At 36.4% G+C, this 16,119-nt stretch overlaps 1 protein-coding gene across 5 annotated transcripts in view; it reads left to right on the top strand.

The window, feature by feature from the left end:
- Positions 1-16,119, top strand: part of TXNDC16 (thioredoxin domain containing 16) — a 136,784-nt gene that overhangs the window by 45,217 nt on the left and 75,448 nt on the right. For all 5 annotated transcript variants that reach the window (XM_058739056.1, XM_058739054.1, XM_058739055.1 and 2 more), the window contains 3 exons: positions 1,863-1,984; positions 9,440-9,530; positions 13,387-13,537. In XM_058739056.1, the coding sequence (XP_058595039.1) occupies positions 1,863-1,984; positions 9,440-9,530; positions 13,387-13,537 (364 nt within the window). The remainder of the gene's footprint in view (positions 1-1,862; positions 1,985-9,439; positions 9,531-13,386; positions 13,538-16,119) is intronic.

Genomic DNA, 16,119 nt, shown 5'->3' with positions numbered 1-16,119 from the left:
ATAAATAAATAAACTTTAAAAAACTGTAAAAATTAAAAAAAATAAAACAAAGAGCCCTGGCAATTACAGAATATCAAGTTTTACATTTCTTTTAAAAAATTGAAGAAATCTATAATGTAGATGTAAGCCAGTGTAATTTAGGGTACTTACTTCAGGGTACCCATAAAGTAATAGTTTTATAATAATACTAAGACATTATTTGCCTTTTTCATTTTCATTCTCTTATGAATTCAGTTTTCAGAGTCTATATGATATACTGTGTGATGTCACAACAGATTGAGTGAAAAAGCAGATATGGGAATCCAGCTGTCTTATGTTAATCCAGATATTAAAGAGATTTGCAAAAATGTAAAACAATGCTACTCTTATCACCAACTTTTTCTTTTGTTTTGGAAAATTTAGTTATTTTAAAATAAAGTGTTACTATGCAGTGGTGTTTATTATTTTTACAATAAATAACAAATATTTTTAAATTGCTGTTTTAATTTCTATTTAATTTATAATTTAATTACTATAAATAGATATAACCTACATAAACAAAAGCTCTTTGAGGGGCTCAGTGATTTTTAGAGGTACAAAAGTATCCTGAGACCAAAAAGTTTGAGAACTGTTGTGTAAGCAGAAAGTACCATGTTTTCCTTAAGAAGAAACCATGGTTGACTAATCTATTGGAAATAGTTTATTTAAGTACATGAACATGGGACAATTTAAAAAAATTCTTTAAGTTTAGCCTAACAAAAATACACACACACACACACACACACGGGGATTAAGTGGAATGAGTTGTTATGGATAATTTATACAGAATTGGAAAATTTAAAAAGGAGATTCTTTTGGATGAAGAAATATGACTAATTAGTCTGATCTATACACTGAAAAGATGATTTGGAAGAATTATGGTCAAGTGGAAAGATCATTGAATTAGGAATGAAGAGACCTGTTTTATGTTCTGTTCCTGGCTCCTCAATTTCATAAATGTATTTTTGAGTAAGTAAGCTCTTTTTCTGTTTTGGATTTGCACTTCTTCAAATGAATGAGAATAAATAATTCCCACCTTGTTTTTTCTTTCATGCATTCAACAAATATTGATTGTTTACTTACAGTGTACTATGTTCTATTCTAAGTTATTGTGGATATAGTGATAAAATATGCAAGGTCCTGATGAAAGAAAGAAACAGTTCAATAAGAAAGGCAGGGATAAGCAAGTAAATAAATATATAAGCAATTATAAATTGTGATAAGAACTAGGAAGGATCAGATAATGTAAGTTAAAGAGAAAATGCTACAGACCTACTTACATAGGACCAACAGGGATGGTTTCTTTGAGGCAGTGATATTTAAACTGAGACCAGATATGTGAGAAGGGGCAGAGGGAATAGTCTTCAGCAACAAGAATTGTGTGTGCAAAGGCCCTCAGGTGTGCCAAAAGTATGTAGACCTGAGGAATGGTAAAACAGTACGGAGCTGGGAGAAGTAGGTCATGCAGAGCCTTATACTCTCTGAAAAGAAACCTTCAGTTTAGATGTGTAAAGGGCTGAAATGTGTTCAAGGCTTAGAGATTTGTAAGGGATTCTTTGACCAGAGTGGGATGTTAGTGAATACAACTTAAATATATTAACGTGGTTTGGGTGGAGAATGAGCACCATTTCTCACAACTGTTCCTGGTTGATGTTCACAGGGACAGACAGATGATTGAGAGAGTGATTTTAAATCAGTATTAAAATGCTTAGGTTCTTACTACTGATAATTTGTTCAAAAGACTTAAGTTTCTTTTTTTGATTAGGTTCTTTAACTTACTCAAAATATGTGTTAGATAACTATATATCAGATTTTTCTACAAATTACATCTCTGTTTATTTCAGTGCTCTTCTTTTTAATGAAGTAAAATATATTACCACCCTGGAAGACCTACAGAACATAGAAAATTCTCTGAAAGGAAAAGCAAACATTGCATTCTCATATGTAAGAGCCATCGGAACACCAGGTATTGAGCTTTTCTTTTAATCTTTGTTGTGCCTCTACACTTCTCTGAGAATGTTGAAGGACTTAAAATGGCATCCTTACTAGTATGTTTTCTTTCTTTAAACAAGCAGCATAGTATCGTGGTTGAAAAACCCCTGGAGCCAGATTGCCTGGGTTAGATACCCTGTCCCGACAACTTACAGTGTGACCTTGGACAACTTAATGTAACTTTAGGCTTTTTAATCAGTAAAATGGTGAAAATAACTTGTGCCTACCTTTTAGTGTTATTGTGAGGACCAAATGAATTCAAATAATTAAAATATTTCCTGGCGTATAGTAGTGCTCTGGAAGTGTTAATTACTATTTTTATTTCCTTATAGTCCTCATGGTACCTGGTATAGTAGTCTATAGTATTTGATAAATGTTGACTAAATGCTTTTCTTTTTTAATATATACCATTTATGACTTTTTCCTGATTTAAAAAAAATGTATAGTTCTGACAGCATCATCTTGAGCATTAATATATAATTTTGTAGTAAAGAAGTTTATAAACATGAACAAAGTATAGTTATGCTTTCAGGACTTTTATTTGTTAATGGTTGTAACTTGATCATGTTAATATAAAATGTTAAAGATATTTTAAAAATCACATATGCTCTAGGAAATAAAATCATTTATTGTAAATCACTGTTTAAGAATGTTTATTTTTGAGAGAGAGAGAGAGAGAGAGAGAAAGAGGGAGGGGCAGAGAGAGGGGAAACAGAGGATCCAAAGTGGGTTCTGTGCTAACAGCAGAGAGCCTGATGTGGCGCTCGAACCCACAAACTGTGACATAATGACCTGAGCCAAAGTCAGCTGCTCAACTGACTAAGCCACGCAGGCACCCTGGAAATCACAATTTTTATCAACATAAAGCTTGATGGCTACATAGCATGCCACTGAATTTAATATACTTGTAAAATAATACTCTACAGTCAGCCTGTTTTTGTTTACATTTCAGGGTTTTCAGGTTACTGTTCATAGTTTTTATTTGTCCTCAGTGAGACGGATGAGCTAGAGAGGGTTTACATTGCTACAGTGGAAGCAGAACTCCCTGATGTATATTTTAACAGGATCAATCTGACTTCTATGTTTGGAATAGACTGGAAGTAGCAACAGTCGAATAAGGAAGGAAAATTAGGTAGTTATTCCAATAAGGCAGGCGAAAGATGATGGTGGGTGGCTTGGACCAGGGTGTGAGCAGTGGAGGTGGCAATAAATTTGAATTCTAGCAGTATTTTGGATGTAGGACTAACTGAATTTTCTGACATATTAGATTCTGAGTGAGCGAGAAATAGCAGAGACAAGGGTGGCTCTGGGGTTTTAGCCTGAGTTACTTTAAAGGTGAAATTGCTGATAACTGAGGTGGGGAAGATTGGAAATAGTTTGGAGAGGAAGCTCTAGACTTTTTGGACATCATGCTTGTGAAATACCCTTTATATGCCCAAGAAGAGATATCAGCAAGGTAGCTGGATATTACTAATCTGCATTTGATGGTAGAGATATACACTAGGGTTATACATTTGGGAGATAAAGCTGTGAGACCAGAAGAGATCACAAAGTAAATGATCCTAGATGGAAAAGAGAAGACTGAACTGTTTAGATCTGTCAACATTTACAGGTCACTGAAGTGAGAAGGAACCAGTAAAGGGAAGGAATGGACTGTGTAGTAGAGATGCCCTGTAAGCAAAGACAAGATCTTGAGGAAGAGATAGGAACAGTTGTGTCAATGATGCTGAAGGGTTACTTAAGATAAGAGCTGCCTATTGACCATTCTTAGCAGTATGGAATTTGTTGGTGACCTTGACAAGTTTCTGTAGAGTGCTAAGGGTAAATGCCTAATGGGGATATAAGAGAATAGGTAGAAAGCAACTGGAGACTGTGAATATGGAGACTCATTAAAGAAATTTCTAGAAAAATGGGGCAGTGGTTGGAAGAGTATGTGGGTCAAGTGAAGAATTTCTTAAGAAACATATTTGTATGTTGACAAGAAAGATCCAGTAGGAAGGGGTAAATACAGCATGGAGGAAAAAGTGGGGAGAATTACTGAAGCAACATCTCTGAGTAGACAAGAGGGGATTGAATCTAGTGAATGAGGGGAGGGTTGGTTCTTTGTTGGAAGCACAGAAAATTCATCTGTGGTAAAAGGAGGGAAGACAAAGAATATGGGCCTCAATTTTAAGTGGGTAGATAAATATAATGCTTATGGAAGTTTCTTTGGTTTTGCTTTTTTAATTGGCTGTGTTTTCTCAGTGAACTAGAAATAAAATCATCAGATAGCTTGAGGAGAGAAGAGATTAAATAGTTGTTTTAGAAGGCCTGAAAATAAAGAATGGTTGCTAGGCAGCAATAAGAGTTGATATCAGTAATCTAAAGTGAGATCAGTATTATGGTGATGCTAACAGGTTTTTTGTTTTTTGCCCCCTCCAGCCATGTTTACTTTTATAGGTGTAAGTACAGAATAGGCAGAGTGGCTGATTTAACCTGGATTGTGTTTTAGCCAGACAGGCAGGGGAGTGATTATATAAAGACTGACCATGGAATGTAAGCTGGGTTAAGAGGGAAGAGAAGACTTGAAGGAGTGAAGGACAGTGAAAATGGTAAGACTGTAGTTCCTGGAGGATTATGTACTAGACAGAGTAACTTTGAGATGGAGGGGTGTGTGTATTTATGGAGAGAAGAGGTAGTGCTGGGGATGCTAGACACTGAGATTTTGGAGGGGTTTGCAGTGATTGGGTTATTACAAGGCCTGGAGTAGGATCATAGCAGTGAGTGGTTAAAGTAGATTTGAAGAGAGATCACTGAAGTGTCTAGAGAAGACCAAAGACTGAGAGGCTAGGATTTTGCAAGGATCATCTATGGGGATAATAAAATCACTAAGGATTATAATGGGAGTAGTATTGGAGAGAGTAACAGTGTGACAGAAGCCAATTGTGTGTGTGTGTGTGTGTGTGTAATGAGGGGAGTTGTCTCTGGCTGGGGTGGTCATCTACCACTCAAAGGCAGAATGGTGAGGGGAATACTCTGATGATAATTGACTAAAATGGTAGAAGATCCACGGGGAAGAAGAAGATGACTGCCTGGAAATGGCAGTGAGGAAAAAAGGGAAAATAAAATGAAATGAAAAGGAAGAAATATTTCAAATAAATGCTTTGAAAATATTTCCCAGAACTGAAGGATTTGAGCTTCCAAACTGAAAGGGCTCACTGAATCCCAGCGTAATGGATGAATGGATGAATGCTTTGCCACACCAAAGCATCTTATTATGCAGTTTCAGAATATTGGGAACTAACACTGTTCTAAAATGTTCCAGAAATAATGAAAGAGTGTATACATTTAAAGGATCAAGCATCAGAATGGCATTTGTCCTCTTAGTTGCAGCCCTAGAAACTGAAGAAAATGGAGCAATGCTATCGAAATTCTTAGGGGAAATTACTTGAACCTAGAATTCAATATGCAGACAACTACAGTTAGTTACAGTATAGAATAAGGACACTTTCAGAAGTGTAAGTTCGCAAAACGTGTATTTCCTATATCCTCTCACAGGAAGGTGGTAGAGAATGGGAGCAAGGGAGCAAAACAGTTAAGAAGATGTGGGTAACAGACCCATAACTAGTGAAGAAATTGAATCAGTTATCAAAAATCTCCAGGAGTCCCAGGACAGATGGCTTCCCAGGGGTAATTCTACCAGACATTTAAAGCAAAGTTAATATCTATTCTTCTCAATCTGTTCCAAAAAAATAGAAATGGAAGGAAAGCTTCCAGGCTCATTCTGTGAAGCCAGCATTACCTTGATTCCCAAACCAGACAGAGACCCCACTAAAAAGGAGAATTACAGGCCAATATCCCTGACGAGCATGGATGCAAAAATTCTCAACAAGATACTAGCAAATTGAATTCAACAGCATATAAAAAGAATTATTCACCATGATCAAGTGGGATTCATTCCTGGGCTGCAGGGCTGGTTCAATATTCACAAATCAATGTGATACATCACATTAATAAAAGAAAGGGTAAGAGCCATGTGATCCTGTCAATAGATGCAGAGTAAGTATTTGACAAAATACAGCATCCTTTCTTAATAAAAACCCTCAAGAAAGTCGGGATAGAAGGAACATACCTAAACATCATAGAAGACATATGTGAAAAGCCCACAGCTAATATCATCCTCAATGGGGAAAAACTGAGAGCTTTCCCCCTGAGATCAGGAACATGACAGGGATGTCACTCTCACCACTGTTGTTTAACATAGTGTTGGATGTCCTAGCATCAGCAATCAGACAACAAAATGAAATAAAAGACATCAAAATCGGCAGAGAAGAAGTCAAACTTTCACTTTTCGCAGACAACATGATATTCTACCTGAAAATCTGAAAGACTCCACCATCAGGCTGCTAGAACTGATACATGAATTCAGCAAAGTTGCAGGGTACAAAATCAATGTACAGAAATCGGTTGCATTTCTATGCACCAATAATGAAGCAACAGAAAGAGAAATAAAGAAACTGGCCCATTGACAATTGCACCAAGAATCATAAAATACCTAGGAATAAACATAACCAAAGATTTAAAAGATCTATGTGCTGGAAACTATAGAAAGCTTATGAAGGAAATTGAAGAAGACACAAAGAAATGAAAAAACATTCCATGCTCATGGATTGGAAGGATAAGTATTGTTAAAATGTAAGTACTACCCAAAGCAATATACACATTCAATGCAATCCCAATCAAAATTGCACCAGCAGCCTTCTCAAAGCTAGAACAAACAATCCTAAAATTTGTATGGAACCACAAAAGACCCCAAATAGCCAAAGTAATCTTGAAAAAAGAAAACCAAAGTGGGAGGCATCACAATCCTGGACTTTAGCCTCTACTACAAAGCTGTAATCATCAAGACAGTATGGTATTGGCACAAAAACAGACACATAGATCAATGGAATAGAATAGAGAACCTAGAAATGGATCCATAAATGTATGGCCAGCTAATCTTTGACAAAGCAGGAAAGAGTATCCAATGGAAAAAAGACAGTCACTTTAGTAAATGGTGCTGGGAGAAATGGACAGCAACATGCAGAAGTATGAAACTGGACCACTTTCTTACACCATACACAAAAATAAACTCAAAATGGATGAAGGACCTAAATGTGAGACAGGAAACCATCAGAACCCCAGAGGAGAAAGCAAGCAACAACCTCTTTGATCTCAGCCACAGCAATTTCTTACTCGATACATCTCCAAAGGCAAGGGAATTGAAAGGAAAAATGAACTACTGGGACCTCATCAAGATAAACTTCTGCACTGCAAAGGAAACAGTCAACAAAACTAAACGGCAACAGATGGAATGGGAAAAGATATTTGCAAATGACATATCATATAAAGGGTTAGTATAAAAAAAATCTATAAAGAACTTAACCAAACTCAGCACCTGAAAAACAAATAATCCAGTGAAGAAATGGGCAGAAGACATGAATAGACACACTTTTCCAAAGAAGATATCCAGATGGCCAACAGGCACATGAAAAGATGCTCAACCTCACTCATCGTTAGGGAAATACAAATCAAAACCCCACTGAGATAACCAGCTCACACTAGTCAGAGTGGTTAAAATTAGCAACTCAGGAAACAACAGACGCTGGCGAGGATGTGGAGAAACAGGAACCCTCTTGCACTGTTGGTGGGAATGCAAACTGGTGCAGCCAATCTGGAAAACAGTATGGAGATTCCTCAAAAAATTAAAAATAGAACTACCCTATGACCCAGGAATAGCACTACTAGGAATTTATCCAAAGGATACAGGAGTGCTGATTCATAGGGGCACATGTACCCCTGTATTTATAGCAGCACTTTCAACCATAGCCAAATTATGGAAAGAGCCCAAATGTCCATCAACTGATGAATGGATAAAGAAGATGTGATTTATATATATACACATATACATATATATATACACATGTATATGTATATATACACGTATATGTATATATACATACATACACACAATGGAATACTACTTGGCAATGAGAAAGAATGAAGTCTGGCCATTTGCAGCAACGTGGATGGAACTGGAAGGTATTATGCTAAGTGAAATAAGTCAGAGAAAGATAAATATCATATGTTTTCACTCATATGTGGAACTTGAGAAACTTAACAGAAGACCATGGGGGAAGGGAAGGGGAAAAAATAGTTATAAACAGAGAGGGAGGGAGGCAAATCGTAAGAGACTCTGAAATATAGAGAACAAACTGGAGGTTGATGGGGGGTGGGGGAGGGGAAAATGGGTGATGGGCATTGAGGAGGGCACTTGGGATGAGCAGTGGGTGTTGCATGTAGGCGGTGAGCCATGGGACTCTGCCCCCAAAACCAAGAGCACACTGTACACACTGTATGTTAGCCAATTTGGCAATAAATCATATTTAAAAAAAAGAAAGAAGATATGGGTAACAGGCCAAAGGACCCAACACAAGAGAAAGAGTAAGAGAATTCCTAGGATGATGACGAAGTGAGTTCCCAGGATAGTCTACATTGCAGCAAACCAGAAGGCTGTGCAGAAATGTCTCCAGGATGAGGAGGCCAATAGTGTGCCAGATCTGTTTGGAGTATTGAGAGCATTAGCCAGTTGTGGAAGAATTTAGAAAGAAATTTAAGTAGAAATTAAAAAAGTTATAGCCAGTGGAAAAGGTAGTTGGTAGAGAAAAGAGAAATGTTCATTTTACACCCTATGTCTCACTTGTAAATAATATTTGCTGAGTTACAACCATGTAAATACTGATATTTGAGCTAATAAAAATTAGAACTATATTGGGATGATCGAGGGGATAGAAATATGTATGTTTGTAAAGCGAGGTTTTGGGAAAGAGCTAATTTGTCATCTGCCAAAGTGGGAAGTCAATAGGTAATAGCAATAACACTTAACAAAATCAGGAAATAAGAGTGTGAGAATGTCATTTAAAGACTTGGAGGTAAATACCAAAAGAAACAGAGAGAGAATTGAAAGCAGGTGTCTCTTGGGAATTGAAAATGGGGAGAAATTGTTGTTTTTCTTTATATGCTTTGTGGAATTGTTTATTTTTGAGCTATATATAAGTTTGATTAAAAGATAACCAAGCCAGAAACAATAAGCAGGCATGTACACATCTAAAATATATAAAAATCGGATGGTAGATGCATAGTCTCTCCCCCACTACAAGGAAAAAACTGTACAGATTTGTCATATGTTATATTCTCAAGTATAACTCACTTTTATTCCCTCTTAACTCTTCTCTTTCCTTGAATAGAATAGACTTTTCATAACTGCTTTAACTGCCTGCATTTCCCCAACTGGGATCTCTACAAGGGATTTTTCTTTATAATAGAGCCTAAAAGGCTGTAGGGCAATATTGAGAAGAGAGTCACACAAACTGGCTCCTCATGTCTCCCAACTCCCTTATCTCTTCTTCAGAGCATAGAGCGGTCATGGAAGCTGCTTTTGTGTATGGGACCACGTACCAGTTTGTCCTGACCACGGAAATTGTCCTTTTGGAAAGTATTGGGTAAGTACAAGAGGCATATGTGAACAATTTTAAGTTTGCTTCTTTTACATTACTTACTCAACATCTCCATCAGACTCACATTGTGGACTTACTCGAAAGGAATTGTAAGCAGATGTGAATATATAAATGAAACCAGAAATCCCCTTCATTACTATTGTCTGCTGTTCTACAGTCTGAAAATGATTTTAAATATACAGAGGTAATATTAGGCTAAGGTGAACAAAGTCAAAATGGATAAGCCACAAGATGTGATCCCATGAGTGGCCAAGTGTATTTTAGGATTACATCTCCCACAGTGATCAGATAGGTGATAAAATAACAGCTTTCATAACTAAGCTCCAGAAGTTCTTTCTGAGAGTTCTGTAAGTTATTTTGTCAGAATAGTCTTAAATATATTTAAGTACAGTTTTTGAGAAGAACGTTTTAAATGTTTATTTTTCATGTCTAGTTTCTAGCTTACAATTTTAGGTTGAGACCTTCTTTTGACTTTTTGCCTGGGCAACCTAGGGTTGGAGTTTTTCTTTTCTTTAGTACTTACAGATACAAGGAATAGCCATGTATTTTAAAGATGTGGCTTTAAAATGCTTGTCAGGAAAATTAACCCAAAGCAAAGCAAAATGGTGATTCTGTGACTTACACCATGCAAGAGTTTTTAATGAGCCCTCTTGCTAACCTCTCAGAAAACAGTGACTGTTTGGTATACTATACGCAATTAATTAAACCCCAGACATTTTACAACTTTGTAAATTTAGAGGTTAGAGCATAGAAAGCAGATTAAGTGAAATGGTTTTTTGAGAGGAGTGGGTAGGCAGAGAATTAAGTTCCTGAGAAGAGAAGTTCTGTTTTTACCACTCTGTACAAAGTTAGCTCGTATTCCTTTTTACATTAATCTGTTCGTGAACTGTCATTCTGCTGGTTCCCTTATTAACGAGTTAAATAAAACTATGATGCATGTTTACTGTTTGTATAAAAATTAATATTTTTAACAATTTGAGACTTGTGTTGACGGTACCACAGAGCTTTGCCCTAAGTCATGGAGTCTTGAGATAACAATGAGCAGCTGGTTTGCTACTCCCAGTGTAGACTGGGGGAAGCCTTCTTATTCTCATCTCGTGGCGGTTCTATCCTAGCTCCACAGTTTTTCTGAGGTTTAATTGTTTATACTTTTTTGTGTGTGTCACTAGCTTCTTTATTTATTATTTTCAACTTTATAGTTGTAAATAAAGGTGACATGCCTAAAACATAGAGGGGTGTTTATTAGCAATTTAAATTAAGTTATTTATTTATTATGTATATAGGTTCTGTCATTTTATCTTACAAATTCTGTTCAGCAAGATATACTATATACGTAGTATATTTTCTGATCTATGGCTAAACATGGTAATGTTCTGGAGGGGTTTTTGCTTTCCCTTATTTTTAAAATGAGAATTTTAAGATATCCAGTTATTCTTTTTTTTTTTCTTTTGTATACTTTTGAGTGTATGATGCATTGGAGATGTTTGAATACTCATTTTTTCGTGGATAGCAAGATGGTGAGTGATCATACCTAGACCTGATATGACAGGAAGGTACTGTGGATTCAGAGTACAATAGTCATATGGCATGACTTCTAGATGAAGAAGTTGGCTATGACTTTGGGTTGTCTCTTAGTAGAGGAGAGGTGAATGCATTTTTTCCTTTGTTCATTCTTTTACTCAACAAATATTTATTGAATGCCTTCTGTGTGGTAGGCACTATTCTAGTTGCTGGGGCTGTAACACTGGATAAGTCTAGTATATTAGTTGTTATAGCACATTGCGCCTGAATTTGTTTGAAATTATATGTTGGTTAAGGGAGGTGTACATGATAGGTAGTATAAGAGGTAGATACCATAGGAACACCAGGGGTTTCTGTTACCTCCCCGTGCTCCCTTCTTTAAGAATCTGTGTATAGACCAAGAAACATGTTACACCCTCACCCCATTTATCACTGTCAGTTAAATCAGAGATGGCCATCTGATCCATGGTCAGCCAGCCCACTGGCTTATCTGAGCAAATTAGGTCCCCTCTCAGGAACTTGGAATTGAGCATGGAGAAACTAAACTATACAGTGTTTTGGCTCTCTTGCTTATAGGAATGTTTTGCCCATGTAGAAGTAAAGCAGAGAGAATTGTCGTGTGTGTGTGTGTGTGTGTGTGTGTGTATACACATATATATATATATATATACATATATATGTATATATATTTTAATGTTTATTTTGGAAGGAGAGAGAGGAAGAGCATGAGCAGGGGAGGAGCAGAGAGAGAGAGAGAGAGAGAGAGAGACAGAATCCGAAACAGGCTCCAGGCTGTGAGCTGTCAGCACAGAGCCTGATGCAGGGCTCAAACTCATGAACTGTGAGATCATGACTTGAGCCAAAGTCGGTGCTTAACTGACTGAGCCACCTAGGCGCCCCGAGAGAGTTGTCATTATAGAGAGAGTTGGGAGCTGAAAGGTATTAATGGCAAAATGAAGGTCCCTTGAACTCTTGCTATTCAGATTTATATGTTCATTCTCTGATCCACTTACTTGAATTTTCCTTGTATCCTGTAGTATATACTTCTACACTTCCAATAAGTAGCCCCCCCCCACTACCTTTTTGGTTACCTACAACCCATGATCTCTGATTCAGTAATTTTCCAGTATTATTTTATTATTTCAGAGGTTATGATACGAGGTCCAACCTCAGCTGGGTCCTCCTGCTTTCAGCACTTTACTTTCAGTATATTTAGGGTTCTCCTTAAAAAATTACATACTTTGATTGGGTCTTAGCTATATATTTCCTTTGTCTAAAGTACCCATTTGTCTTATCTTCTTGGAGAAGTCATTCTTTTCTTTACTGTTTTTAATCTCTGTGATCTTCCTCTCCCTTTCTTTCTTCTCCCTGACTTGAAGCAGAATGAAATATTTCTGTTTCTCATAACACTTTGCATGTTATAGCACTTATAAACTACATTAAAAAAACTAAATATATTCACTTTATTCTAAGCCCCTCAAGTATTTGAATTATCTTATTCATGAGTCTTTTGTATTTAGTACACATTAAGTAATCCTTGAGTGATCATTTCTTTAATCAGTAAATCTATTAGAAATTGGTTTATCATCAAATTTGAAATCAGTGAACCTCAGATCTCAGTTTAAGCATGTATCAAGAATTGAAATAACATTTTAAAAATAAAAATTTACAGTTTTTACCAAACCCTACTAATGCCATATGGAGATTTTTAAAATGTTATTTTAATTTTGGCAAACCTTACTTACCCACTATAAGTTTACCTTTGAATTGTCATATTGACAGGATGCCAGAACTCAAATTATAAGCCATATTTGCTGAGTTTTGTAATATTTCAGATACAAACTCACAAACTCCCACAAACTGTCACATGGTTTCTATCTTAAGGCATGTTTTGGCTGAAGTTTATTCAAAACAGATTTGAGTTTAAATTAAACCTAGAAAATTTGTGTTACAAGGCTTTATTTAGCATAGTTCTAGAAAAGCAACTACATTTGAAGATAATCTCCTTGTCCTCAAGGTGACAGTCTTTTATTAAAAAAAAAAAAAAATTGTGTAGACCTGCCTGTAATCTAATTTAGAAACTACCATATTAAAGAGCTCAGGGAAAAAAGTTGCTTATACAACTCAAAAACTGTACCTTCTTTTTCGCTTAGGTCCATTTTATTTTGTTTTACTGTTTTACATTTTTACTAAAAAGGTAATTCAATAGCATGAGACTTAAAGGCAAAGATACTTGGAACTATGTCTTTCTGGATGGTAGAAAGATCATACGTTGAACTTCTTCATGTGTTGTCTTGTGTCCCTAATTTTTAATTTGCAGCACTGAGGCCATAGAAAATGCACATTTCTACTTTTTTCATTGTAAACAAGTCTTGGATTTGACCCAGCAATGTAGAAGAACACTGATGGAACAGCCACTGGCTACACTAAACATTCATCGATTTATTAAGACAATGGAAGCACCTCTGCTGGTATGTTTCTTACTTTAATATATTATATAATTCATACATAAAATTTATTAAGTTTTCATCCACAGATACGCTAAATTTTATTTAGATGTGCTCTATCTTTTCCCATTTCCTTGGACATACTCATTGAGGGTGATTTATGAGTAACTACTTATTAAAGGTAGAATAGAATAATATTCATGAAATGATGTTTTAATGCCTGGAAGTATTGTTGCATTGAAATCCAAATATAGCTTCGTGTAAGTGGAAATATTCTGTGGTAGTTTTTTTTTTTTAAATAAATATATATATATATATATTTTAAATTTATTTCAGAGAGAGAGAGAGAGAGAGAGAGAGAACATGAGCAGGGGAGGGGCAGAGAGAGAGGGGGAGAGAGAATCCCAAGAAGATCGTGTGGAGCCAGATGTGGGGCTCGAACTCATGAATCTAGATCAGGACCTGAGCCAAAATCAAGAGTGAGCAGCTTAAGTGATTGAGCCATCCAGGCCCCCCTCTTTGGTAGTTATAATGAACTGCAACCACTCCAAGATCACAAAGATCATATCATGGTTAGGAAAGACTTCTTTTGTGAATGTTTTGATGGCTACTTTAAAAGTTGGTAAATATTGGGCTATAGCATTTCTGGTGCCCCACTTTCCTTAGTGCTAGCTGGGAAGAATTTATAGAGATGGTGATCATCAGACCTTTCTCTCTGAAAGTTTGAAGGATTGTCCTGAGCATGCACAAAACCTTCAGTAGGCCTTCTTACTGAGTACTTCCTTTGTAAATAAAAATGATGCATGTGTATTATAAATAATCCAAACAGTGTGGCAAAATATAAAGAAAAAAAATTTTTTAAGCCATCTAATCCTGGCACTCAGAAATATTAGAAGTCAGAGGACCATCACACCAGTCTGTATCCATATAGATACATACAGTGTCTGTGGGTGTGTGGATTAATGGACACATCCTATTGTATGTGCTACTTTATACTAAGAAATTTATATTCTTACTTGTATTCAGCAGAGGAAAAAGAAGGTGATGTGAAAAGAGGGATTACGGAAATTTTGATATATCATTTGTTCATTTGTGGGCTCTTTAGGAAATGTTTTGAATGTTGAAAATGATTATGAAAAACATTAAGAAACTAATTATTTTTTTAAAAAACTACACATTTTCATTTTAGATAGAATTGATCTACTTTTTGCTGTGAAAAATGAGAAAATCAAGTTAATATATTTATTTCCATCTTAGCTCCTCTTACCCTTCTTTCATTTTTTTAATGTTTATTTATTTTTAAGAGAGAGACAGAGTGCCAGTGGGGGAGGGGCAGAGAGAGAGGGAGACACAGAATCTGAAGCAGGCTTCGGGACCTGAGGTGTCAGCACAGAGCCCCACGTGGGGCTCGAACCCACGAACTGTGAGATCATGATCTGAGCCCAAGTCAGACACTTAACCGACTGAGCCACCCAGGCGGCCCTCCTCTTACCCCTCTGATTTTTGTTAGTTTTATGTTATTTTTAATTATTAAGGTTTGTAATACTTGTATTTTATTTTGTAACTATAATTCCCTCCTCTTATAAAAGCTTTTCTTCTACATTTAAATAGATTCAGAGTTTATCAGCCCCAGTTTTACTGGCTTCATTCCGGAGTTTATTTTGAGTCAGTTTTTGTTTGGTTGGATTTTGCCTTCAAATATTTTTTTTTTTAAAGCGGTATATAAATCTTTTTCCTTTCCTTTCACATGGCAGAGGGGGCATATTTCTTACTTCCTTGGAGAGAATATCCCCTGAATTTGTTTTGTCTTCCATTTCAGCATAGAACCCTGAGAAAGACACCAGCTCACGTTCAGTTCTTCACAAGCCTCAGTTCTCTCTAGACTCCTTTCCTTTTTACCCAATGCAGAAATATTACTAAGAATTCTCAGGATTTTGTCTACTCACCAGTACTACTTTTGCTCTTTGAGGCAGGACTAGAACTAATCCCAAGTTTTACTAAAAATATGCATTTCCTTTTTTGACTACCACATTCTGGCTTGAAGTCCTGTCCCATTCCTAAAGTTTCTGCTTATTAGTTTTGTTTTGCTATGTTTTAAAACTTTTTTTTTTAAAAGATAGATAATGAGGAGGGCAATTCTCTGGTCTTACTTCACTTTACTATATGTACTTATCAGAAATTATGGAAAGTTAGTTTTTAAATTTTTTTTAATGTTTATTTTTGAGACACAAGCACACACAGCATGAGCCGGGGAGGAGAGAGAGAGGGAGACACAGAATCTGAAGCAGGCTCCAGGCTCTGAGCTGTCAGCACGGAGCCTGATGTGCTTGAACTCACAGACCGTGAGATGATGACCTGAGCCGAAGTCAGATGCTCAACCGACTGAGCCATCCAGGTGCCCCTGTAATGCTAGTTTTGACATTAAAAAACAAAAACTCTGAAGATTTCATAATGACTTGGTATTCAGTGAAATGTGGCCTTCCTTGAAAGCACGATGCCATGTACACCATTTGTATTATATTATATGTGAATGGCAGCTCCTGAAACATACGTTCTAGAAAGAACAAGGTAAATGGCACTCCTAGAACTGTGCAGAGCAGGTGCCC

The sequence above is a fragment of the Neofelis nebulosa genome, chromosome 7 (assembly GCF_028018385.1).
Source record: "Neofelis nebulosa isolate mNeoNeb1 chromosome 7, mNeoNeb1.pri, whole genome shotgun sequence".
NCBI lineage: Eukaryota > Metazoa > Chordata > Mammalia > Carnivora > Felidae > Neofelis > Neofelis nebulosa.
The sequence above is the reverse complement of the archived record's forward strand: the minus strand, read 5'-3'. Positions and strand labels throughout refer to the sequence as shown.